This window comes from Neophocaena asiaeorientalis, unplaced genomic scaffold (assembly GCF_003031525.2).
Source record: "Neophocaena asiaeorientalis asiaeorientalis breed wild unplaced genomic scaffold, Neophocaena_asiaeorientalis_V1.1 scaffold106, whole genome shotgun sequence".
Lineage (NCBI taxonomy): Eukaryota > Metazoa > Chordata > Mammalia > Artiodactyla > Phocoenidae > Neophocaena > Neophocaena asiaeorientalis.
The window spans coordinates 913,017-939,538 of record NW_020172597.1 but is presented as its reverse complement, the minus strand read 5'-3'; the positions used below and the strand labels follow the sequence as shown (position 1 = coordinate 939,538).

Below are 26,522 nucleotides of genomic sequence, written 5' to 3'. Positions count from 1 at the left end.
TACTCATCCCCTTAAATTGGAGATGATTTCCCAATCTCTCTTGACAACCGGTCCCTCCCAAATGTGGGAGTCCCAGTGGCCCACCACCTGGCGACACATTCTGCTAGCCCGAGCATCTTCTTTCCCCCCAGGGAAGCTTCTGAGCCTCCATTCCTCTGTGTGGTATCCTCCTTCATAAACTGGAGGCCAGTCTTGCTAAGTTCAGAAGCTATTTCTCGAAAGGTGAGGTTCTGAAGTAACATAGATAAATAAGAAAATAGAAGACAAGTTGTAAATCTTTTCCCTTCACAATTGTTTGGAGAGAATGCAATTGTGGAAGTAATGATATGAGAGCTTCTAAAGTGCAAAAGGTGCCTCCTGTGCACAGCACATCTAACCCCAGAGGAGTGGCCACCCAGAACTCTCTGCCACCCCTTTTCTCTCCCTTTTCCCCCCTCTTTTCAACCAACAACGGTTTTCACCAAGTTTCCTGGATTAACTATGAAGGAGATATTATATTTCAAGGTAGAGGAAGAAAAGTTGGTACAAAGGTAACTGACATGGCCGCTGGTTAAAACATTTATTCTATCCAGCAGTTTCCGTATGCTCCATTGATGTTAAACATGCAAATTCAGATGTTAAGCATACATATTCAGATATTCACTACTGTATCTGTGCAGCTGAGTCCAAGTCCATGCATAAAGAGATAAAAGAACTCCCTATAGCATACCTCCTCCATTCATTCTGTACACTGCTGCCAGTGAGCTTTCTAAACTGCAAATCCGTCCACACTTCCTGCTACTTGAAACCCTTTGTCAGCTTTCCACTGCTCTCTGGATGGAGGCCAAGTCCTTGGCAGGACATTTCAGGGCCCTTCCTGATCTGACCTCTGTCCACCTCTGCAGTCCCACCTTTCACCACTGCCTGCCTCCTACTGTGTATCTTAATACCAAACTGCTTGTAGGTCTCCATTTAAAGCATGTTCATTCGTGTTTGCATGCTAGTAATTCCCATTCTACCCCACACCTCCCATTTCCATGCTAGTTATCCCCTTGCATCCTGCATTATTCAGCTTAAGAACCATCTCCCTCTCATCTCCGCATGGGAAAGGGCCTGTGCATACTCCCATAGCACCCCAGTGTGTCTCTCTCTACCTTATCGCTGGCCACATTATACTGAAATGGTCTGTATATGCGTCTGTCTCCCCCATGTGATTGTTTTATTCATCTTTGTATCCCAGCACCTAGCATAATGCCTGCAACAGAATAAATCAGTGCTCGGTAAATGTTTGTTGAACTGCAGTTTTGTATGACATTGCCATTTCTTCTTCAAAAGGGTTCTGTCTTCCTTGGCGCTATGTTATGTGATTTCATCTGGGCTGTTGGCACTAGTGAGCTGACAGGTAGTTCTTGGACTGGTAGTCTACATCTTGGAAGGCAGTGTAAATTAGCAATTAAGAGCATGCTCTCTGGAGTCATACAGATATGGGTCCCAATTCCAGTTTTGCCATTTAACTAGTTGTGTGACCTTGGAGTGTAACCTCTATAAGCCTGTTTCTGTCTCCATAAAAGGGGAATAATAATATGCACTTTACAATGAATTTGTAACGATCGAATGAGGTCATGTATTTAACACGTTTAACCCCATGAGTAGCAGGTACAGTCTTTCAGGAGGCAGTCTGGGCAAGACCCTGTGAATACTAGGGGACTGGCTTCCTTTGTGTTCAGGAGCTGCAGTCCTTCTGGGTTTGCTAGATACAGCTTCAGGGAGTTTCAGCCACCTTTCATAATTCACCTTCACACACTCATTCCTTCCACAGTTGGGTTGAGTGTCAGATGCCATGTGAGATGCTGGGTGGAGCCTGATGCAGCCCTTCTGCACATTCACTGGAGGTAGGGCTTTTGATCAGTCTGTCCAGTAACTGATTCTAAACCTGGGGGATATGTCTTCCTAATACAACAACAACAAACATTTTTTTTAATTTATTTATTTTATTTTTTTGACTGCATTGGGGCTTCGTTGCTGCATGCGGGCTTTCTCTAGTTGCGGCGAGCGGGGGCTACTCTTCATTGCAGTGCGCAGGCTTCTAATTGCGGTGGCTTCTCGTTGCGGAGCACGAGCTCTAGGTGCATGGGCTCAGTAGTTGTGGCACACGGGCTCTAGAGCGCAGGCTCAGTAGTTGTGGCACACAGGCTTAGCTGCTCCGCGGCATGTGGGATCTTCCCGGACCAGGGCTCGAACCGGTGTCCCCTGCATTGGCAGGCAGATTCTTAACCACCAGGGAAGCCCCAAAAAACATTTATTAAGCACTTACCATGTACCATAGACGTCTCTGAACACCTTAATCCCCACAACTGTCTTATCATATAGGTAATAGTCCTGTCCCCATTTTACAGATGGAGAAAGTAGGCTAATTTGCCCAGGGTTACATAGCTGGTAAGAGGAAGAGTAAAGGATTTAAACCCAGGTCATCAGACTCCAGAGCTCATACTCTTCACCCGTATCCTTAACTGCTGCCCTGTACTTCCATACCCGAGGGGACTGTGTCAGAATCTTTGTCGGGGGAGTGGGGTAGGGAGGGGACTGGAAGACTGGGAGGAGACAGAGAGGTTTGAAAAAAAAAATACGGTATAACCACTGATTTTGTAAAAGAAATGACAGAAAGTAGTTAGTTGATGAGGACCTGCAGAAGACAGAGCGAGAAAGCAGGGCAGAGAGTGCGGGATTCAAAACATCGAGAAACACTCATCTCTTCCACCACTTAGAGTTGGCGTAGCTGCAGGAGCAGGGGCCTCTGTGACAAATGCCCCTGCACAGAGGCCTATAAAACACCAGACACGGTAAACTAGTCCTCATTGAAGCTTTGAATGGAAATCGTATTTCTTCTAGATGTTTTCACTGCCTTATACAACTAATTGGTCTCCTGGAGGCCATCCTGCTCCCACAAGGCCAGTGCAGATCTTGCAGTTCTTCCCCACAGTGCAGCCTCTAGTTTAGAATTCAACAGAAAGGAAGTGCTCTCTCTGTGGGGCAACTTTTGAGTGTTGCATATTGAATGCGGTCCCATGTTTAAGCAATCGCGAGAATAATAAAAGGTGCCTTCACCTCACTCCCACCCTCTTAAAGATACTCATCAGTAAGACCCTCTTACGTTTTGTCTACGTTCCTCAGCTGACAAGGGGAAACTGAGGCATGGGGCCATTAAGTGATTTTCCCAAGATGCGCAGATCACAGCGTAGTACTGAGCAACCGAATGCCGTGAGGTTCTGTTTTTATTTTTCTAGTTCCCATTTAACAGGCAGCTCTGGATATCCTTGGGCCTACCTCCCACTCAAAATATAAGTAAAGTGGAATTGTCACAAACAAGTCATCTGGAGAAATAAGAGAAAAACAGGGCATCCTTTACCTTCCCCGGATCCTCAGGAGGAAGTGGGCCAGGAGCACACAGCACGACAGAGACCTCTGCTGGAGCTGACTGTCACTGCCTGCGGGAGTGCCTGGTAGCCCTGGGCATGTGTTAGCCAGCTCTGTTTTGTCAGCAGCAGGTAATCACTGTCCCTTAGGGTAGGTGAGCCCCTGGCAGCCCCTCTGTTCCCAAACACACCTTCAAGAGGGTTGCAGCTCTATCCCTCTGAATTCCCACGAGCCTATCAGGCAAGACCGCCTGTAAAATAAATGCCACGAAATGATAGAAGATGCGGACATTATGCCAAAGAAGCCAGCATCTGCTTTAAGAAGGCCAGACTCTTGGTGCTGCTTCCCCAGTGTTTTCTCTCCTAAACCCTGTGACTCTTGTGGGAGAGAGATGATGAATTTTCCCAGCGGAGTCTGACATTGCAGTGGGAACCCTTTGCAGTTCGTTAGGACATGGCACTGGCTGTGCTTTCAGGCCAGTCTCTTCGAAGCTGTTGGTATTGTGTACTGAAGGCACATATATGCTTTGCTTATAACCTCAGAAATCACCTCTCAAACAATCTAGTGCAAATGTTTCCAAACTACACCAAAATACAAAATGTTTTTGAAATGTGGATGTGTGTGGAACTCTGTTTATCTGTGGGTGGTTTCTCTAGATTGTAATCTCTCCCAAAAAATTAAGGAAAAGAAAATCACCATCCTTTATGGGTGGTGTCCAAAGTTCTGCAGTAGAGAAAGCAGAATTAGGAGAGAAGCCAGCTAAGTGCCTGATGTGTCTGTTTCACCCCACAACAACCCTACAAGGTAGGTGCAGTTATCATCCCCCTTTCACAGATGAAGAAACTGAGGTTAAACAAGCTGTTTGAAGTTATCTAGCTAGTAAGTGGTAGAGCCAGGTCTCAACCCATAAAGGGTCTTGATTCTCACAGGTTTCTCTAGCCAAGTACATTTTTCCTTGTTTGGTCTCTTCTTGGCATCTCCCTGACTACCTTTGTCCTCAGGAGCTTTCTGTACATCGTTATTTCCCTCTTTTTACATGGAAGTCATGCCTCTCTCTATAAAAAGTAAATCAGAAACAAATAGACTTTTTTCCCTATTAATTCACATTTCAAGTTTTTTTAATTTGAGTGGTTCTGTCTGTACTCTAGAAAGCAAAATCTTACAGTAATAAGAAAATCTGGTTGTGAAGAAAGAAAATCCTTTCTCTCCCTGTTCTTGGGGTTATTCTTCCTTGTGGAAGTTAGTGTTTTTAAAAGCCTTGTATTGAATGATGTGTATTTTCAGAGTGTTAGAGGGGATGACTTCTTGAGCCTTTCAAGATAAACCCCAGGGTAGCTAGTCCTCCTGAGCTTCCTCTCCTCCTAAGCCACCCTCTGTAAGATAACAGCCCCCCTAGGGCTTTTTTGGAACTTGTTGTTTAACCATCATCCTTTTAAGAGCTTCAAATGGAAGGCAGAGCATTTGCATTAAACGTTAATGCAAACATGAAAACTAAAGTTTCATAAGCCAGGTAATTGGAATTGGTATTTTTAAAGCCTCATTGAAAATAACATTCTTGCTTCATGAACTGGTGTTTTCTTTTTATATGCTTCATGTAGATGAATGGACAGAGGTGGACAGAAAACGAGGTATGCTATTTCGGGGCTGCATGTATTCAGTCTGCATCCACAGGTTCACCCAGTCCTTCATCAGTGGGGCTTAAAGTGGGACCACTCTAAATATTTCCAAATAAAAGAATAGGTGTGAGTTTCTCTTTAGCTGAGACATCGGTTATACATTTGAATCTTTTACTTAACTAAACACAGAGTGGAAGATGAAAACCAAGGAAACATTGGCCAAAGGACCATATTGCACCTGAGGTATTTGTCCCTTTTCATCAGTTCCAAGCTTTGCAAGGATAGCTGGAGCAGTAGCTATATTTCTGGATAGGCTGTCCCATTTAGTCATCCTTAAAACAATTCTGTGATAGCATCGTGAAGCCTAAGAGCTGTTCTGCTTAGCACACGGAGATATCTGTTGAACAACCGAGAAAAATGGAAGCCTATGGCTGCATGGCCGCCGGGATTGCGTGCAGAAGGCATGACACGCACGCACTATGGCCTTATCATGCCAAATCTTCAGTTTCCTCTTCACCTACAACTAGCAGCAAACCTGAAAAAGCTGTCTATTCCTCAGAATAAAACCTTAGCCTTTCTCACCGTTAACTGTCACGAATATCTTCCATCATTTGACATTTGGGTATAGTTTATGCACGTCATAGCCAATGTCCTCGATATTTTAAGTGCTCTCCCCACACCAAGTATGCTGAGGAGATAATGTATATAATATTTAAGAGCACAAGCATTAAAATCAAACAACCCCATTCTAATTTCAAGTGCACCGTCTGCTGTGTCATCTTGGACTTTAATCTTTCTGAGGCTCAGTTTTCCCCCTTGACAGAATTGGATAATAATTCAGAGCTGTCCTGGGGTTTAAATGAGATAATGCATGGAAAGTTCTAAGCCCAGTACTTGGAACATAATAAGGCTTCAAAACATGGTAATCATCCAGAAGTAGTAGCTTCTCTGTTTTACCCTTGGTTCCAAGTTGTATGTTCCCATAAACAATAAAATTTGCAGCAGAGGTAGCTGATAAAAACTCAGTTGCTTTCATCAAGAGAATTATTTCATCAGGCCAGCCTCAAAGAAAAGCCCAATCGAAGTGGTTGATACTCTTTTATCATATTTCACAACCATCTTTCACCACTTCTCTTGAGCAATTTTTGGCCCACCTCTTGACGCACGGCAGAACTTCAGGTGAGAAGTATGGATTTTGAAGACTCTTCATGTAAGTAATTGAATCACTGGAATTTATCTTAACTTAAGCATCCAAAAATAATAAGCAGAACCTGACTTCATAATCTGACCCCGGTATTAGAAGCCTGTTATGTGAAGAACTCAGTTGTTGACCCTTCCAGTGCACCTGTGAAAAACCACCCCACTCCCTGGCTTTAGTCTCCTGATGAAATCTGGCTGCTAGCACATGCCTGCCTCATGAAAGTATGCAGAGCTCGTGAGAGTGCCAGAAACCAACCCCGGCACCAGCTGACAGATCGGGTTAAAACTATTTCTCAGGTTTAACTTGAATACGGTGCGGGCTGCTACTCTTGGGCAAGGACAAAGTTTACTTCCTCTTTGTGCCCTGCTGTTCATCTCAGTGTCTCGTACTCAGCAGGCCTACGTCAACCAAGTGCCAGGTGAAGCACACTGTGAGATATAAGCATGTTAATTTGTGCCCCCAAAGAATTAAGTGAAAGGTGGACGCTCTGGGTGCCAGGGCCCAACAGTAAAACTGCCATTTCCTCTTGGGGACATTTGTGTTCACTGCTCTGCCCACAGGGACAGGGCCTGTTGTGCTCTCTTTCCAGCACTCCTTTCTGGAAGTTCTCGTGCAAGGAGCCATGGTGATACATAGCTTATTCACTTCCCCCCTGGGGGAAAGGCTTCATTTTGCTTTTTACTTTGCCAGAGTGTCTAACAATCACCTTGGGATTGTCTTTCCTTTAGAGCTGATTTACTTGAGCCTAAGCTAATTTCCTAGGTTCTGCTAAAGGCTCAAAGACCCTAGGGACATATTGCAGCCCCTAGGGGAATGGGAGCTCTTTGTATGCGTGAACATAATCAGAGCTGGTGTGATTCTTTAACTTGAATTCTTCCTCTTTGGCACTCCTCCCTGGCCTACATACACCTATGGAAAATTCTTCAGATTCTCTCTTCTGAGGCTTTATACGTGTCTTTCCATTTGTAGCTATTTCCTTGCAAATTCTACATGTTATATAGGCTGTGGTAAGAAAAATGTCAGAAAGCCCAATTTATTGCAGGTCCTTGCTTGGTTAGGTCAAAGGCAAAAGGCTGTGCTTGAGGCAAACCCAGAAGAGTTCATCTGTCTCTAGGGAGACAATGGGGAAATGTTAGTGCACATGGAAGGTAAGCTGCCCTGGGTTGGAACTGTCCAGTGTGAGGGATGCCCTGTGTTGGTAACGGATCTGATTCTTCCTCACTAATGGGATGGAGTATAGAGTAAAATCCAAAGGTCAAGTGTGAGTTCAACACTTCTGGAAGGAGTCTGTTCTTTTGTGTCTTGGTAGGGGAGTGGGGAGGGAGATGTTTCCCTTCCCCCTCTCCCCTCTCTCTGTAGCCCTTCCATTTAAAATTTAAGTACGACTAGCCCTCAGCTCCCCGCTTCTCCCCAAAACTGCCCTCTGAGATACTTTAAAATGCTGGCCTGAGCCCTCAGTGTACGTCTATCAGTTACTTACAGGTTGAGAGGGTGCCCGAAATCATGACCTTGCCTTCACTCTCTAAGATACAAGGCCACAGCCAGTCACCTGGTGTGTCCTCTGTGTGGCAAGAGAAAGAGGCGTCTGTATCTTTCAGCAATAATCACCCACGTTTGATAATTGATTTTGTATAATTATGTTAAGTAACCAGTTTTCTTTCAAATTTTAATTACTATGAATGTATAGTCTCAGCATCCATATACCCTCACCTTTAGGTAGGAATATATCTGGCTTAATTAAGAATAATCTGTGTTCAACCATACCCGTTCTTATTTCTTGTACCAAAGGGTTTTCCTAGCCCTCAACTAATGTTATTTGAGTAGCACAAAATATCTAAATGAATGAGTTAATGAGACACTAGAATTGTAGAAACTTTGGTGTGCACGTGCCTTAGGACCTTTTATTCTCACCATATGGACATCTTCCATCCGAACAACAGTGTGAGACACATCACTACAGTATAATATCAATATTATAGATCATATACAGAAATTAAGGCATCCTGAATGGTGTTTATCTGAAGTACACATCTTATAGAAACATTAGAAAAGTTTTCATCTCTAACCAGTGGGTAGACTTGTCTATTTTTGTAAACTGTTTTGCAAAAAAAAAAAAAAAGAGTCAATTACCATTATAGGTCCCATTTTTATAAAATTTAATTTTAAGTAAAAATGTTATAAACTTGCTAAACAAACAAAACACCATGATGCTGTTTCTCGTTTTAAGGTAGAGCTCTAATCGAAAAGAATCTTTTTTAAAGATTCTAATAGGAATCTATTTTAAAGAAAGAAGAAACTTATCCCCTATCACCAAGTGAGATAACGTATGTGAAAGTGGTTTGTAACCGTTGAAGCACAGCGTATTTGTACATTGTCACATGTATGTTTGCCCTGAGATGGTCTCATAAAGCACTCCTGACCCTGCTTTCTACTGGGACACCTGTGTGGTATCTCCCCAGGGAGCAGATCCCACCAAACGCATCCACATCCCCACTCTACATAGGCCCAGCTCCTCCATTCCATTCGTACACAGGGAACATTTCCTGAATAAAGCTTCCACCAGTACCTTGTTCAGCTGCATCTTCTCTTGTCTCTACAGTTCTGAATGACATCATCTCAACCATGTTCAATCAGAAGTTTATGGAGGAATTGTTCAAACCCCAAGAGCTCTACTCCAAAAAGGCCCTGAGGACAGTCTACGACCGCCTGGCTCACGCCTCCATCATGAGACTAAACCAGGCCAGCATGGATAAGGTGAGCAGACAGCTGCCTCTGTCCCCTGGGCTGCATTTCTTGTGGATGATCACAGACCGGAACCAAATGAGATGACGTATGCAGTGGTGCCCGGCAAAAGACAGGCACATGTAAACATGGGTTGTTCCTGAGTTTCAAGTGGGGAAGGACCTCAGAAGTCATCTGCACCAACCCCTGTGTTGTTTATTCCATTACGTCACCCAAAGAGTGTGCTGAGTTGCATGTCCATGTTTAGGAACACCTTAACCCAATACAAGCACCCAACCCTAAAAGCTTTAATTCTGCTTCTTCCTTAACAAAGCTTAGCTCTGCAAACCAGGCTTTTTTTTTTTTAAAGCAAATTCAAAACTGCTCAGTCTTTATTGGGTTGGCCAAAAAGTTCGTTTGGGTTTTTCCCAAAGATGTTACGGAAGATGTAAAGATGTAAGATGTTACGGAAAAACCCAAACAAACTTTTTGGCCAACCCAATATTTATAATATACACATATCTGTTTCTTTGCGAAACCAATTTTTGGGTACTCTGATTTTAAAAGGAATAATTCCAAATACATAATGGCAGAGAATAGATAAATCTCCTGTTCATAAGAATTCCAAACACTTATGTAGATACTCTGCCCGCAGGAATAGAGAGCATAGCTCCCCACTGCTTGAATGTAGCTGCACTTGGTGACTTCCTTCCAGAGAAGACAGTTTGGAAAGGAGGGGGAAAACAGCTAACTTCTCGGTGGAAAAACATGGCAAATATTACCTCAGCCAGGTGATAACATCAATAGTGATAAGCCATGTGGTGGTACCCTGATATGATGCAATGAGGATAACACTTTGCCTCTGTGATCTTCCTCCCAAAAACCCACAACCCCAGGCTGATCGTGAAAAAAACATCAGACAAATACCATTCGGGGGTCATGTTACAAAATACCTGACCAGTCGTCAAAGCTGTCAAGGCCACCAAAAACAAGGAAAGCCAGAGAAACTGTCACAGCCAAGAGGAGCCTAAGGAGACATGATAACTAAATATAATGTGCGATCCTGGAACAGAAATAAGACATCAGGGTAAACTAACAAAATCTGAATAATACATGGACTTCAGTTAGTTTTTAAAATAATGATAATAATAGTTCCTTTTCAAGTCCCTTCATTACGTGAGTTTTTATAAATCATGAGGACTGACAGTGGGTGCCAGGTGTGCAAAAATCAACAGTGTCTCACTGCTGGTACCTGGAAACCTCAGAGAGACAGACTGCCTTTAACTATGCCCTCTTACCTTCTGCCACTTACCTTGAGAAAGTTACTTGCTTTCCCTGAGCCTCCATTTTCTCATCTATAAGATGGGGATAATAATAGCTACTTCATCAGTTAGTGGGAAGATTAAGTGAGAAACATAGATAATAATGACACAAGAAGGCCTGGCACATAGATGTTCGAGAAATGTTCGGTATCTTCTCTTCTCTGCTTGTTCCTCTCCCTCTGCCTTTAAGAAAGTTTAGGTTTCCACTGAGAAAGGACACAGAACGTGGAATAAAAAAACCTGGGTTAAAAAAAAAAAAAAAAAAACCCTGGGTTCAAGTCTTCTTTCTACCAATAGCTCTGAGACACAATTGACTGAATAACTCATCTGAGCTTTCATTTCTTCATCCTATACCTGTTTTTATCCTTTATTCCTAGCACAGTGCCCTGTACACAACAGGTGCTTAATGTTTTTTGGTTTTTATAAATTTATTTATTTGTTTATTTATGGCTGCGTTGGGTCTTCGTTGCTGCGTGCGGGCTTTCTCTAGATGCTGCGTGTGGGCTTTCTCTCGATGCGGCGAGCAGGGGCTCCTCTTCGTTGCGGTGTGCGGGCTTCTCACTGCGGTGGCTTCTCTTGTTGCAGAGCATGGGCTCTAGGCGCACAGGCTTCAGTAGTTGTGGCTCACGGGCTTAGTTGGTCCGCGGCATGTGAGATCTTCCTGGACCAGGGATCGAACCCATGTCCCCTGCATTGGCAGGTGGATTCTTAACCAGTGTGCCACCAGGGACGTCCCAGGTACTTAATGTTTGATGGTGATGATGGAGTCTTAAATCTACATCTCCAGTATCAGACACACCTGCGTGTGTACGAGCGCGCGCGCGCACACACACACACACACACACACACACACACACACACACACACAACCAGGCTGCTCCTGCTGTATGCCACCTTCTAAGCGAGATGTTTATCTGCATGTTGGAGAAAGGGGATCGTGTAGAGGGTTCTAGCACGTGCTTCAGGATCTGACCGTCTTTAGTTGCAAATCTCACCCTACTACTAAGTACCAGCTATGTGAAATTAGGCAAGCTTCTTCATTTTTAAACTTGGGATAATACGTACCTCATAGAGTTCTTGTGAAATTAAAGGGGATCAGTTGAGGCCATGCATATCCACGTGCTCGCACAGCATTCAGGTGGCTGTAGTTTAATTCCCAAGCCCACCTCAGATGTGTCCATACCTTCTCTCCCAAACTCCCCTCCCTCCGTCGTAGCATCATGTATCTCCCAGGCACTAAGTTGGAAATGCTGTGGTCCTTTTGGACAGCCCTCAGATCGTCTCCCGAGTCCAGTCAGGCGAGCACCATGTACTGACAGCTTTCTTCCTGAGTGTCATATGCTCTTCTTTTCCCTTCCTTATCCATCCCCACCATCTTTATTCCAGGCCTTCCATCTGGGTCACTCCAACAAAATTTCTTTCATTCATACAATCAGTAGATGTTATTGCCATCCTCCTAGGAGCCAGGCACCAGCTAATCCTCCCCACTCCAGTCTCTCCCTTCTCTCGCATCTCATCATGGCCAGAGTCAACAATCTCACTTAATTACTACTTTTATCACATCAGTACAGAGCATTTCAGTAGCCCCCTAATTCCTACCACATCTAGTCTAAATTATCTTGTCCATCTTTCTAAAACCTCTAACATTCCAACCTTGCCATACCCACCTTTATTTCCCACCACCCCGAACACAAACCATCCCCTCCAGTCAGGCTGCTCTACTCTTTCTCCCAGGAAAATAGCATGGCTATAGCTGCCTCCAGACCCTCACGCATGCTGTTCCCCTCCACTAGAATGCCTTTCCCCTCCCTCAGCCAGCTGGAACCTTGCCTTGAGTCTGTAGCAGGCCCAGTTCTTCCACAAAGCCTATCGTGACCACTTTGGTCCTCACCAGTGTCTCACCTCTGTGTGGTCATACCATACTTGGGGCTTGTTGATCTCTTACTAAGTTTCATTTTTCATCTCATACAGTCGTGGAACTTCATTCTTGCCACTTTCACATGTGTTTTCTCATTTACTCCTCTCAGCTGTTCTGCAATGTTGGGAAATTAGGGAGTTTTTTTTTTTAATATTTATTTATTTATTTGGCTGTATCGGGTCTTAGTTGCGGCATGTAGGATCTTCGTTGCAGCACGCGGGCTTCTCTCTAGTTGTGGCTCTAGAGCGCACGAGCTCAGCAGTTGCAGTGCGCGGGCTCCAGAGCGTGCGGGCTCAGTAGTTGCAGTGTCCAGGCTCTCTGATTGTGGCATGCAGGCTCCAGAGCACACGGGCTCGGTAGTTGCAGCACATGGGCTCTCTAGTTGTGACGCACAGGCTCCAGAGCGCACGGGCTCAGTAGTTGTGGCACACAGGCTCAGTAGTTGTGGCGCACGGGCTCTCTAGTGTGGCACATGGGCTCTAGAGTGCACGGACTCAGTAGATCTGGCGTGCAGGCTTAGTTGCCCCGTGGCATGTGGGATCTTAGTTCCCCAACCAGGGATCAAACCCGTGTCCCCTGCATTGGAAGGAGGATTCTTAATCACTGGACCACCAGGGGAGTCCCAGGAATATTTTTTACGCATGAGAAAACTCAGGCTTAGAGAGGCAAAGAGACTTGGCCAGGGCCATCCAACAAGTCAGCAGCAAGGAGGGCTTGAATTTGGGATTTCATTCTCCACGTCCAGCACCTTTCCAGGGCCCCCCAGCTGCCCGTACTGTTTCACGTGTGGTCCATCAACAATACATGTAAGCTGGCCAGAAATCCTGGTTTGCCCAGGAACATCCCGGTTTACTCCTGTTGTCCCAGCTTAATTATTACTATCACCCCTTTTTACTTCAACAGTGTCTTGGTTTGAGTGATGACTAGATATGGTCACTGAGCTGCATGGTAAGCCCAGAATTGGTTTCCGGTAAGTGCCGACTGAATCATCGTTCGAGGTTCTGATGTCTGCCTTTATGGTCCTGTTTCTTTTATTCATGTATGGGTTGGCAGCTCTATGACCTGATGACAATGGCTTTCAAATATCAAGTATTGCTGTGTCCTCGTCCCAAGGATGTGTTGCTGGTCACTTTCAATCATTTAGATGCCATCAAGGGATTCATCCAAGACTCCCCAACCATCCTGCATCAAGTGGATGAGACTTTCCAGCAGCTGACTGAAGTAAGCGTATCGTCAGTTTATCACCTCTCAGCCCCAATACTCGTTCTCATTCCTCTGTTAAGGACAGGCAGATTCTATGACAAAGAGAACAGGGTGAGGAATGACAAAACCTGCCTCTCCCAGAAAACTCTCAAAATCTACAGGTATCCATTTTGGAAACACAAGAGACATTATCATCTTATACCCTCTCACTGTTGCCTTCATAATTGGGGAAGCAATGATACAGAGCATAGCTGTTCTCGCCTAACTTTTCTGAAAGGGAGTTGGTGGTGGATGTTCTATAGAGTCTTGGGGAACGGGGGAGGTAAAGTGCATGCTGCTCGGTGTGCCACCGTGGGGCTTGTCCCTCAGGCGAGGGTGCAGTGCTGGCCCTCCTGCCCCGCCTGCCCAGCAGCTGAGTCCTCTCCTTGCTCTCTGGCTCCCATCCCTGGGCACCCACCCACCCCCGCCTGTCCGCACTTTCCATCTCACTTCTGAAAGTGGAATGCCTCTATCTGCTTTGCCTCCGCAGATATATGGGGGTCTCTCTGCGGGGGAGTTCCAGCTGATCCGGCAGACGCTCCTTATCTTCTTCCAGGACCTGCACGTCAGGGTGAGTGAGTGGGCGGCCTGGGAGCACCCTGCCGCTGCTGTCCTGGGGAGACAGGGTGCAAGTCTTCAGGGCAGATAAGGCTGGGATTCTGCCCAGTTAGCAACATCCTCGGTGTTTGGCTCCATGCTCATAGCAAATCGCAGCAGTTTTTCAATGGACCAAGGAAGACAGTTGATGCCGCCATTCCCTCCCAGTTACCTTATGTGTTTCTTTAAAATGTGGCTTCTTCCCTTGCTTTCCCAGGCCACCAGCCTGATCTCAATTCCAAAACCTTTTCTCAAACCTTTATCATCTTGACTTCTCCAGTGTCTGAGCTGTCAGGAGGCTGCCCTCCTGCTGCATGAAACTGTCACCTTTCATGGACTTTCCTTGCACCATACCGTCCTGGCCTTCCCTTACCTCTCCCATCTCTCTGCCTTTCACTCTTTCCTCCCCCTCCTCCTGTCTCCAAGCCTTCCCCCTTCTGCCTCTACCCACCCCCTGCTCGTGAGGAATCGCTTTCCTCCCCACTTTGGCTGCCGACTGACCCTTCCACCTATGACTCCTACATCTAACCTCTACCCAACCCTTGCCCCAGCCCTGCCGTCCAGACCCACATCTCCACCCGCTTGGGGAGACACTCTCCCATGCCCACAACCTAATGTCTATAGCTAAACTAGTCTCCACAATTCAAGTCCTGCCCAACTTCCGGTCTCTTTTCAGGGCGCCACCATTCCCTCACTCGGCTCAGAACCAGAGCATCACACCTTTGATTTCCCTTCTCTGATCTTCTAATTGCTTCTATGGCCCATCGAGTCTGCCTTTTCACTCTCCACGCCCTCCTTTCCATTCCTGTCACCACCAGCCCAGCTCAGGCCTTCATACTTCTTGTTGGCTCTCGCCTCCCAGTTGACCCTGCCTCCTCCAGACAGTTCTACACCCTAGCTCAGAAAAACACATTTCTGAGCTTCTGAATTTGGGGCCTGTCTCTCTTGCACAGGACTTTGTTCCTTCCCAGAATTTAACATGCTGGTATGGGAGGGTGGGTGATACAGCAAAATGAGCCCAGGCTCGGGAGTCAGGCACTCCTGTGCTTGAATCCCACCTACAGCACAGCTCCATGACCATGGGCAAATTACTTCCCTGGCGCCTTAGTTTCGTCATCTGAAAAATGGAAATGATAGTACCTAATTTAGGGTTTTTCAGGAGGATTAAGTGAACCATCACACGTAATATATATGTATTTGCTCGTATATATATGTATACACTATAGAATGCTTCCGGAAGGATGTACAGGAAACTGGTCACAGTGGTTGGCTCCTGGGAGTGGGGAACTGCATGGAGAACAGGGATACAAGAGAGACTGACTTTCCATCGTGTATCCTTTGAACCTTTTTTCTTTTTTTTTTTTTTCGGCCGTGCCACACGGCTTGTGGGATCTTAGTTCCCCGGCCAGGGATCGAACCTGTGCCCCCTGCATTGGAAGCACAGAGTTCTAACCACTGGACCACCAGGGAATTCCCACCCTTTGAACCTTTTAAATTTTGTATATGTGCATGTGTAACATATTCACAAAATAAAATTCAAAAAAAGAAGAAATAGAATATGCTTAGAACCTGATTGTTATTTCCCTCCTGTGGACAGGGAAAGACAAATAGATTTCAACGCTGAGGCCAACTTTATTTTTAACCCCCATGAATAATCTCATTTGCTATGGATGGAGCAATAATAACATCAATATAAATTGAGATCTCTAATAGTCACCAATTAAAATTAAAAATATGAAAGTACAAATAAGATTAAGTTTCGCGTTGCTTTAAATATTAAAAACTCTGCATCATATGGTTGTCAAGGCTGCATATTTGGACATTAGTTTATGGACTGTAGTAATATAAGCAGCCATACTGACTTCTCAATTCTGGCAAGATAAAATTCATTATGATAAAAAGACTTTCCTAATAATAAGTCTATAACAAAATCATTAAAATATATGAAACCACAAAATATATTAAGCTTTAATTGCTAAATGGGCAGGCAATGAAACATCAGAACGTTCATCAAGAGAAATTGGAATCACATATCCTGCCGTTGCTCAGCCTCTGGTCTGTAACATCCGGCCGCTTTTCCACATCTGGTCTTTAATGGTATTTCTGCTCAGCTGCAATTTATGATTGCCTACACAGATTCTCTCTGTGCTCAAAACAACCTTCATAGTTTTTCGATTCTGTTAGCAAAACTAACTAAATCAAGAAAACACAGCTCTGAAAACTCCCTTGCTCATTGTTTAACCAAAGCAAATGCAAGACTCCTCATCCTAATGTCCAAAGCTTTCTGTGATATCACAAAACAACGTGAAGTGGCCTTAGTATGGTCAAGGCCTGACCTGTGCCCCAGGCCCCAGAGGCTGCACGAAGACCGATTCCATTTGGAGTCCTGAGCAGTTATGTACAACCATCTCAAGTCCCAACCCCCTTCAGCTCTCCAGAGCCCCTCCAGAGTCGCCTCCTAAAAGGTGGGCCCTCAGGTCACCCACCCTGCTCCGAATGCTCCTTCCCACACGTGCGCCTTCTATCATGGACTTTCTTCCTGCACTCCCCCTCTTCCAGTTGTTGGAAAACATAACTCCATCTTCGCCTCTTCATAGCATGGTCCTTACGCCTCCACTCCATTATCCACTCCACTTGGAAACAGTTCATCCCTGGAAAACTAGTCCGTCTAACAAATATGTATTGAGTGCCTGCTCTACACCAGGCAGTTTTCAGTCCTGAGATACAGAAGTGAACGAGGCAGAGGCCCTGCCCTGAGGAGGTTCCGTGCTAGTAGGTAGAGACAAGGAGGACACGTAAATCGTGTTATGGCTCTGATAACTCTTAGGAAGGTGGCCATATACAGTAAAGTTATAGAAGGCAACTGGGACAGGATGTTGCCTTAGACCAGCACTGTCCAACAGAGCTTCCTGTCGGTGATGGAAATGTTCCGTATCTGTGCTATCCAATATGAGAGCCACTAGCCACATGTGGTTGTTGAGTACTTGAAGTATAGCTAGTTCGACAGAGAAACTGAATTACTGATTTAATTTAAATTTAAATAGTCATGCTCAACTGGTAGCTACCATTACTGGACGGTACATCCGTAGACGATAGAGGCAAGGACAGCATTTCTGAGGACAGATATTTCAGTTGAGAGTGTAATAACAAAGATCTCAGGGGAGAGCATCTAACCTGAAGGGACAGCTAGTTCAAACGCCTTTAGGTAGGAAAAAGCACGATATGCTCCTTGGACAGAGTGGAAGCCAGTGAGGATGGAGCATATCTAGGCAGGGGTGATATTTAAAATAAAGTTAACCACTTGTGCAGCATGGGCACTAACTAATCAGAAGAGATGCCAGTCATAAGTAAACTGGTACCTACCTACCAGTTGACTTAGCTTTAGACCCTAGTAAAGGAGTTTATTCTAAGAGTAAAACAGAGATCTGGAGCATCTTAAGGTGAATGGTAACATGATTTGTGTCTGGAAGATGAATTAAATGGAACAAGGGTAGAGGTAGGACAGCGGTTACAAAATCTAGGTAAAAATGAAAGCACTGGGATTAGGTGCTAGCAGTGGAGACACATATGGAATATACCTTTGGGGCAGAGCCAGTAAGATTTACTAAGAGATTAGATGTAGGGAATGAGGGGAAGAAGAAGAAAGAAAAACTCCTAAGTGGCTGGTGCCATTTTCTGAGTGGGGGAAGGACTGAAGGGAAGTGTATTTGAGTAGAAAAAATAATCAATTCTATTTAAATTGGATTTGTTCTCCAAGTAGCAGAGTCAAGTAGGTAGTTGAATACCTAATCCTGGAGCTCAGAGGAGAGCGCCAAGCTGGAGACGTAAATGTGGGAATCCTCAGCGTACAGCAGAGAGACGGTATGCGAAGTCTTCTGGCCACCTGAAGGAGGCCGGTCATTCTCCCTCATCCACAGGCAGGATGCAAGAAGCAGAGTCAGTCATTCTGCCAGCTTCTCCCCCTCACCTTCCGATCATTATTTTCCCGCCCTCACAAACTTAGCCCTCCTCTTGTAAGGCCAGTCCAGCAACCATTACACCATCCAAAGCCCTGCACTCATCCCTCACGGCTGAAACCGACTGCCAAGTCACTCACCCACATTCACCAAGCATTTACATCCCTGGCTCACTTCCTCTTGGCCACCTGACTCCTACCATCGTCCTGTGGAATGTGGGTGCTCATGGAGATGTCTCATCCAGCACTCCAGCCCCACAGCTCTGTGACCTTCATTCCCTCTTTCCATAGGAAACGTGGGTCCTGGCTTCAGGACCTCATCAGAGAAGGGAAAGTGCACTAAGTACCTTGGGTATGTTTGGTTCTGACCCAGAAAAGTGTGAAGAGAGAGGACACAATGTGGGCCATGGCCACCTCTACCCAAGAGCATCAGGGGGTCTTCATAGAATATCCAATAGCTTTTAAAAGAAATAGGTTTGGGGGCCCTGGCCGTCCAATGGTTAGGACTCCATGCTTCCACTGCAGTGGGCTCGGATTTGATCCCTGGTCGGGGAACTAAGATCCCACAAGCCATGTGGTGTGGCCACAAAAAGAAAGAACGAAAGAAAAGAAATAGGTTTGGGGGCCCTGGCCGTCCAATGGTTAGGACTCCATGCTTCCCCTGCAGTGGGCTCGGATTTGATCCCGGGTCGGGGAACTAAGATCCCACAAGCCATGTGGTGTGGCCACAAAAAGAAAGAACGAAAGAAAAGAAATAGGTTTTCACCAGGACCGTGGGAAAACAGGAGGCACATCTCAGTAAAGGCACAGGCATGTAAGCACCTGGTGTAATTGGCGCGGGGGGCCAGAGGGCTGCAAGCAATCGAGTATGGCGAGAACACAGGGTTCAGGGAGGAGCGTGGCTGCGGAGAGGAACAAGGGTCAACTGGACATTATCTGCCAGGCAGCAGAGAGCCAGTGAAGCAGGAGAGGGACACGGTCAGATAGGAGTTTAGAAGAGTCTCTCTAACAGCCAAGTGGAGGATGGATGAAACACAGAGGAGAGCGGAGGCAGGGAGACCAGTGTGGAGGCCAGGCTGGAGGTGATGAAGGTCTGCACTAGGGAGCAGGGTAGAGAGGAGGGGCCAGACACAGAAGTGATCACCAGGTGGGCAGGGCTTGGCGACTGAAGGGCCATGGGAAGGTGGTGGGCAGGGGACTCAGACTGCTGACTTGGTGACCTGATGGTGTCATTCACTGGGATCAGGTTAGGGAAGACAGCTTGAGCCCTGTTCTGAGCAAGGTGAATTGGAGGTGCATCCCATGGAACCCATAGGTGGACACGTTTAATAGGCAATGGGGTAGATGGGTCAGATGCCCAGGGGGGACGACTGAGTGGAAGCTCCAGATCTGGGAGCCATCAGTGCAGAGGTGAATACCGGCGTATGGGTGTAGATGAGATCACCTCGGAATAAAAAGGGTGGAGTGAGAGGAACAGGGCACGGGAGAGTCACACCTACAGCTGAGGGCCAGCAGAGGGGCTGGGCAAGCAGGCAGACCCCAAAGTCCCATCCAGCCAAGGACAGATTCTCAGGTCAAACACACAGTTGACTTAAATTTGTACATTTCAGATCTATGACATAGTCAACCCTGTTAGAATTAGCTAACAGAGAGTCCAGTACCTACATATGGTCTCACTTCTCTCCCAAAATTTTCCTTCTCCATGCTTATATTCATATCCCTTGGTCACAGAATCTCAAGGTTAAGAATTCCTTAAAGCCAAACCCTCCAACCAACCCAGTGTACACATTTTCCCCAAAACATGCCTTGTGCCTGCCCATCTCTGCTCCTGAAGTGTCTTCACACCCACCTTCCTCCTCCAGGCCCAGCTCCAAACCCACAGTTGCACCTACCCAGCCCCGCTGCCTGTGGTCATTCCCCTCAGTGGGCTCAGCTCATCTGCGTATCCCATTCAGCATATCGTGTTTTATAGTGTCGTCGCTTTTCCGTTCTATGCTGTGTCCTGTGCCAAATTAGACTGTGATACTGAGAATATTAGTTATCTCTTATTGAGCACTTACTATGTGTCAGGCTCTGTGATGAGTGCTTTTTGTTCATCATCTGACATAGTGGTCAACTAACCCATTGGATAGGTTCTGTTATTATCCCCAGTTTACCAAAGGGAAAGGTGGTGTAACTTACCAAAAAACCCCGAGCCAAGGAGAGGCCCAGCTGAGCCGTGAGCCTGGGCAGTCTAACGTCGGCAGGCCAGACCGCCAGCATACAAATCCTCACCACTTGGCATTTTCACTGCCTTGCATGGAACAAATGCTTATTCTTGATATTACTAATGTGATCTTGTAGAATTTTCGAGTTTCAAGGGACCTTCAAATGTATCTCACTTTACAGATGAGGAAGCTAAGCTCCAATAAAACTGATTGATTGATTTTATTTATTTATTTTTTGGGCGGTGCTGCACAGCTTGCGGGATCTTAGTTCCCTGACCAGGAATTGAACCCAGGCCACAGCAGTGAAAGCACCGAGTCCTAACCACTGGACAGCCAGGGAACTCCCCAATAAAATTGATTAACTGCTACAGTCTTGATGGGATTTAGCCTGCCCAAGACCTGAATACGGAGTGCACAAAGCAAGGAGTAGAAGCAAGCATCACGTAGGGTTTTCAGACACAAAGGAGACCTTCGGACTCTAATGCCAGCTGGATCCACCGGTCCAGCACGTAGCTGAGAGCTTGGAGTCGGAAACACAAGGGCTTGAATCCTCAGCCCTGCCCCTCATGAGCTGGCTGGCCTAGAGGAAGTGTCTTAACCTCTGAGCCACCAATTCCTCATCTGTAAAACGGAGATAATGAGGTTCTTATAGCTCAAGCTTCACAGCTGTATGGAAAGTTTGCAAGGAACCAAGGAATGGGGGTGGAATTTGGAGCCAACCTTGGTTCTGAATCCTGGTCCTGTCTCTTTTTGTTCTCTTTGGGCGAGTCATTTCACTCTGTGAACCTCAGCCTCCTCATTAAGGCAGGGGGGTAGCACTACTCACCTGGAAGATTTGATGTGTGGCGCCAAAGAAGTTCTGTGTAAAAACACTACACCTCTGCAGGTGTTAGTTACGGTGAGTTTTTCTCTCTTAGGTAGCATTCTTTTTTTTTTTTAGAACACCATATTGAAATTGCTGTTTTTTCTTTGAGGTTTTTTTTTTTTTTTTTTTTTTTTTTTTTTTTTTTTTTTAGGTAGCATTCTTAAGCCATTACACACTTTCCATCCTCAGAATGCATACGTCTATGGAAATATACCAAGAAAAATGACAATAAATATCTTTTTTCCAGGTGTCCATATTCCTAAAGGACAAAGTTCAGAATTCCAACGGTCGCTTTGTGTTGCCAGTGTCTGGGCCTCTTCCCTGGGGAACCAAAGTTCCCGGACTCATCAGGTGAATTCTCAACAGTAATTGTCAGACCAATATTTGGGGTGCTGGGAAACCAGTATGTGGGCCACCACATAGAATGTAGCCCTGCTGGGGCCCCTCCTTTTCTTCAGTTGAGCACAGCAGTGAGGAGGTGAGGTTTAATCCCAGCTTGTCACCTCGCAGACACTTGAAACAAACCACCCAGTTCTCCAGGATTTATTTCTTCATCTACGGAACGTTTACTGTGAGGATGAATAAGATAATACTGTAATGCTCCAAAGTGCTACACAGCACCCGGCACATAACATGTACTCAATAAATATTATTATTATATTACTATCATTATATCAACCAGCATCTTTATCTTGAAGCAGTGTGTGAATTCCCTTTGGTCCCATAGTACCAAGATTAAAGAAGCCTCCGGGACTCTCCAAGCTTGGAGAGCACGTCATCACGTCCTATTTTGTATTGTAGGACGTTCAACGACAAAGGCGAAGAAGTGAGGAAGGTAGAATTCAAGCACGGCGGGAGCTATGTCACTGCCCCCAAAGAAGGGTCTTTTGAACTCTATGGAGACCGAGTCCTGAAACTGGGAACTAATATGTAAGCAAATTCCTCCTTCCCCAAATGAATTCAAGTCCAACGGAGGTCCCTTCACTTAAAAAACCAGCTTGACTTCTGCTATGAAAAATCCCTGCTGACAATTGGAGGAATTTCCCCTTAGGTATACGGCATGCAGAGCCCCGATGTTTCCAAAGGGCACCTCAGATTTCCCAACATAAGGTAACTTAACGAGTTGAAAACACAAATAATTTTAAATAGCCACGCAAGAGAGCTAGCCAAAACCTTTGTTGCAGTGGCGATCCGAAAGGGCCTGGCCTTCGCGTACCGATCATGTTTTTTTCAGCGGTACATATTATTTTGCCAGAGAAAAAATTTCCACACAGCTTCCCAGATATTTTGTTTGGGGAAGAAGCGAAATTTGAGTGGTTGACACCCACTTAGTTGTATTCTGTATTCCCAGCACCTTTCTGGACACTTTTTAATGTCTCAAAATAAAAACTATGCACTATATTTATGAGTTAGAAGGAAGTCAGGGTAAAAGGGCTGGACAATGTTTTTGTGGTTTTCTGTTGCCACCAGGTACAGTGTGAACCGGCCCGTGGAAACCCATATGTCTGGAGCATCAGAGAACTTAGCTGCACAGACACAGGTAAGCTTCTGCCTCCCTTGTTTACCTTCATAGCTTATTTCTAGATACAAGAGTCTGGACGGGGAGAGGGAGGGATCTCTAGATTTCAGAGCTGGCCAACATTTCCCTCATTGTTTGCAATCTTCTCCATTCCGCCTTACCAGTACACAGGTTTTTTGTTTTTAAATTTTATTTGTTTATTTATTTATTTATGGCTGCGTTGGGTCTTCATTGCTGTGCGCGGGCTTTCTCTAGTTGCAGCGAGCGGGGGCTACTCTTCATTGAGGCGCATGGGCTTCTCATTGCGGTGGCTTCTCTTGTTGTGGAGCACGGGCTCTAGGCACACAGACTTCAGTAGCTGCGGCACGTGGGCTCAGTAGTTGTGGCTCACGGGCTCTAGAGCGCAGGATCAGTAGTTGTGGCTCACGGGCTTAGTTGCTCTGCAGCGTGTGGGATCTTCCCGGACCAGGGCTCAAACCTGTGTCCCCTGCATTGGCAGGCGGATTCTTAACCACTGTACCACCAGGGAAGTCCCCATCACACAGGTTTTTAATTACAGTTTCTCATGGAGACTTCCAGTGATCTAATTAGGTAATTTTAAACTTGGCTCCCACCATAATTAAGCAGGAACCACACACCAGGACACGTGAAATAGCATTGTACCAGTGTCACGAGGTCCGTGGTTGCTGAGTTTAGCACTTGTGTGTATTCTGATCCTTAAAACATCCCTTTTTCAATGCTTTCCTGTGTGATGATGTGGAAGCTAAGTTGAAAATGGGGTTTTTGGTTCTCTGAATTCTGTTGTACAAATTTTCACTGAACTAGCTACCAGCTAGCTATAGGACAAATCATGGAATACTCAGTTATTCTGTAAACATTTACTGAACTACGTCTATGGGCTGGGTTCCCAGGGCACAGAGCTGGCTTAGATGTGGTCCCATCCTGAAGGGGCTTATAAAGACGGTGATGGAACAAATAACTACAACACGGCGGAAGACGAAAGACGCTCGCTGAACATTCTGAGTAAAGAGCTGTTGGGGACAGGGAACAAGAAGGCTTTTCAGTGGAGGCGACATTCAAGCGAGGCTGTGGAGTGAAGAAGATACTCAATAGCCCAGAGGGAGAAACAGGCATACAAACCCAGGTGACAGCATGAGCAAAAGCACCCAGAATCACAGTGTTGGGGGAAGCGGGGAGGCAGCGTCTCTCCCACATGGCTAGATCATAACGTGATAGCAGCAGTGCTCAGAGATTCGCCTGGGCAGGGACATGGGGCCTGACTCAAGAGGCAAAGCAGCGAAAGGCTGGGTTAGAGAGAGCCGGTTAGGAGGAGGGGGGAAGGCTGCAGTGGGACCAGGCAGTGTGAGTGGAAGCCACAGGACGGAAGGGATTCGGTGGGGGCACGGGGGGAGGGATTGTGCACGGACACCACCTGAGCGCGGGGTGGTCGCTCCCATGGAATGAGTGCCCTTGGACCTGGAGCCTCCTACTTGTAAAGGCTGGGGGAACTAGATTGCCTGAAGGAGAAGCTACGTTCTTCTCCTTCAAGGAGGAAGGTAATTTGAGGAGAATGGGGATCCCTGGGGCCTTCCCCTCATCTTGAGAATCTCTGGTTTGTGCCTTGTTAGAGTCCCTCTGCCTCTGACACAGGTTATTTCTCTCTTGGTTAAGCCTGTTTTCTATGTTTCATTTGGACCCAGTCCTTCCCAGAAGTAATTTAAACTGTTATCGTTTTGCCTTGTTATATAATACCACCCCGGGGCTCTGGGGTCTCAGCAGAAAATGTGGTCTCCTTCATGTGGCTAAAAATCATGAAATTGTTCCTGCAGGAAAGCATTGCTCCAAACCCTCTTGCTAAAGAAGAGCTGAATCTCTTGGCCAGGCTGATAGGAGGCATGGAGATTAAGAAACCTAGTGGCCCTGAGCCAGGATTCCGGTTGAATCTCTTCACCACTGATGAAGAGGAAGAGTATGTTTTCAGCCTGTTTCTGTAAAGACCTGCATAAAAATCCTAAGTGTGATAAGAACCGAAAAATGACTGTTATAAACCAATGACCCTTATAAACACAGATGTAAAGACCACAAATGAAATACCAGCAAACTCAATAACCTGAAGAAGAATCCACCAGTATTAAATAGCCTGAACTTTGTGGATTCATTCAAAAAATAGTTCTAATGTTTCATTTAGCAAAGTACAGCTCAATGAGAGAATTGGAAGTCAAGTTAATCATGTTAACAAAAGACTGGTAAACCAGAAGGAGGTCGGAGCATGATATCTTTGGGATCAGTCTCCCCCAGAACCAATAGTGGTGGCAATTCACCGAGACTGACACAGCGCTTTACAGTTTACAGAGCACCTCTGCCTTCATTATCTCATGTGAGGCCCCTCGCAACCAAATATTTGGGATGGGGGTTGCCTTCTATTTCCCTCTCCACTGAAGTGGCAGGTGCTGTGGTACGTGTGGGGACCCACAGTTGGAGCGGAAGACCTGGGACCTGTCCTCAGGTACTCCCAGTGTCGTAGGGGCACGAACACGTGCACAAGTCACTCGAGCGCCACGTCATAAACACTCCAGTGGAGGACACGGCGACTGACTTTGCACCCGCGGATTGAAGGAGTTGGCAACTGAGCTAGGTCTTGGAGTTTGCCAAGCAGAGGAAGGGGAAAAACGTTCTTGGCAGTAGTACGTGCAAAGGCACAGAGACATAAAAGGACTTCTTGGAGTGTAGGGTGCACTGGTTGGGGACAGGGTAGAAAGGTGAATGGAAAGGGCAGAAGGTGAGGCAGAAAAAATAGGTTGCCAAATTATCAAGGGCCAGTTTGCCACACTAGCAGGGAGAAAACCCTAACCTTTGACCCATTTCTCTACCATCTTGTGCAGACAGGCAGCGCTAACCAGGCCAGAAGAGTTATTCTATGAAGTTATCAACATCCAAGCTACTCAGGTGTGTACAGGGGATTACACAAGTCAATTCTTATTCCCCTCCTCATCTTATAATAACATTGAACTCCAAAGGCCCTCCCTTCTCCTCTCTAATCCGCACGTAATGTAGTCCCTATTCTGACAAACAGGTGAGGAACTGAAATGCATCACAGTGGTGGGAAAATTAACTACCAACTGCACAAAGAGGCCATGGTGCCCACACATCCTCCTCATTCCCTTCCTCCTCTCACTTCTCTCACAGGACCAGCAGACGAACGAAGAGCTGGCTCGGATCATGGGGGAGTTTGAGATCTCGGACCAGCCAAGGCGGAGTGCCAGCAAGGGCGATGATTTGCTTGCCATGATGGATGAGTTATAGCTGTGCTGACCAGGCACGACCCTCCCCCTACGGAGAGGCTGCTTGATGAGGACCCTGGGGGATGTCCCCAGGGAGCCAAATGATGCTGCTAGTTTTCTACTAAGTGAAGGCCTTCCTTACCTCTTGTTCCTGTTTATGTCCTAACGAACTGTGCGGGTCTCCCTCGGGGAGCACAGTCTCTGGAAGGCACACACACATTCATATTTTCAGCAAAATATATTCTGGCTTTTAAACTGGACCCTTCCCACGTTCTTGCTAGTTTTATGGCAATCAAAGCATCTGGAGCCACAGGGTCAAGCCTGAGAGTCAGTAAGAGGGCGCTCCTGTTGCCGTTTTCATTACAGCTTTGCCCGGGGGACCTACGGCTCACAGGTGCCTGTGAATCATCACTAAACGTCGGCGCTTTCTCGGACGTATTCTGCCTTGTGAGTTTGACGTAAGTGGAAAAGGCGGTTGCCTCAAGCAGTCGGGGCCCAGTTTACACAGCCCTCCTCTCCCTGGCACACTGGGAACTGTCAGCTCAGAGGCAGAGGAAGCAAGGCCGTGACAGGGAAGCCTCAGGCAGGCCCCGCGCAGAGCGTGTGGGTGTCTGTGGTTCTCCGCACACCTCTCTATCCATATGTAGTGTGGACTTATCCCATATGGAAATGCGTACCAAGGAAA

General features: G+C 46.2%; 1 protein-coding gene across 1 annotated transcript in view; it reads left to right on the top strand.

Annotated features, from left to right (window-relative positions):
- Positions 1-26,522, top strand: part of OSCP1 (organic solute carrier partner 1) — a 26,948-nt gene extending 426 nt beyond the window's left edge. The window contains exons 2-10 of the mRNA XM_024738903.1: positions 8,810-8,964; positions 13,225-13,392; positions 13,904-13,984; positions 21,285-21,388; positions 21,839-21,967; positions 22,508-22,577; positions 24,386-24,525; positions 25,439-25,502; positions 25,743-26,522. Coding sequence (XP_024594671.1) covers positions 8,810-8,964; positions 13,225-13,392; positions 13,904-13,984; positions 21,285-21,388; positions 21,839-21,967; positions 22,508-22,577; positions 24,386-24,525; positions 25,439-25,502; positions 25,743-25,859 — 1,028 coding nt within the window. The 3' untranslated portion in view covers positions 25,860-26,522. The remainder of the gene's footprint in view (positions 1-8,809; positions 8,965-13,224; positions 13,393-13,903; positions 13,985-21,284; positions 21,389-21,838; positions 21,968-22,507; positions 22,578-24,385; positions 24,526-25,438; positions 25,503-25,742) is intronic.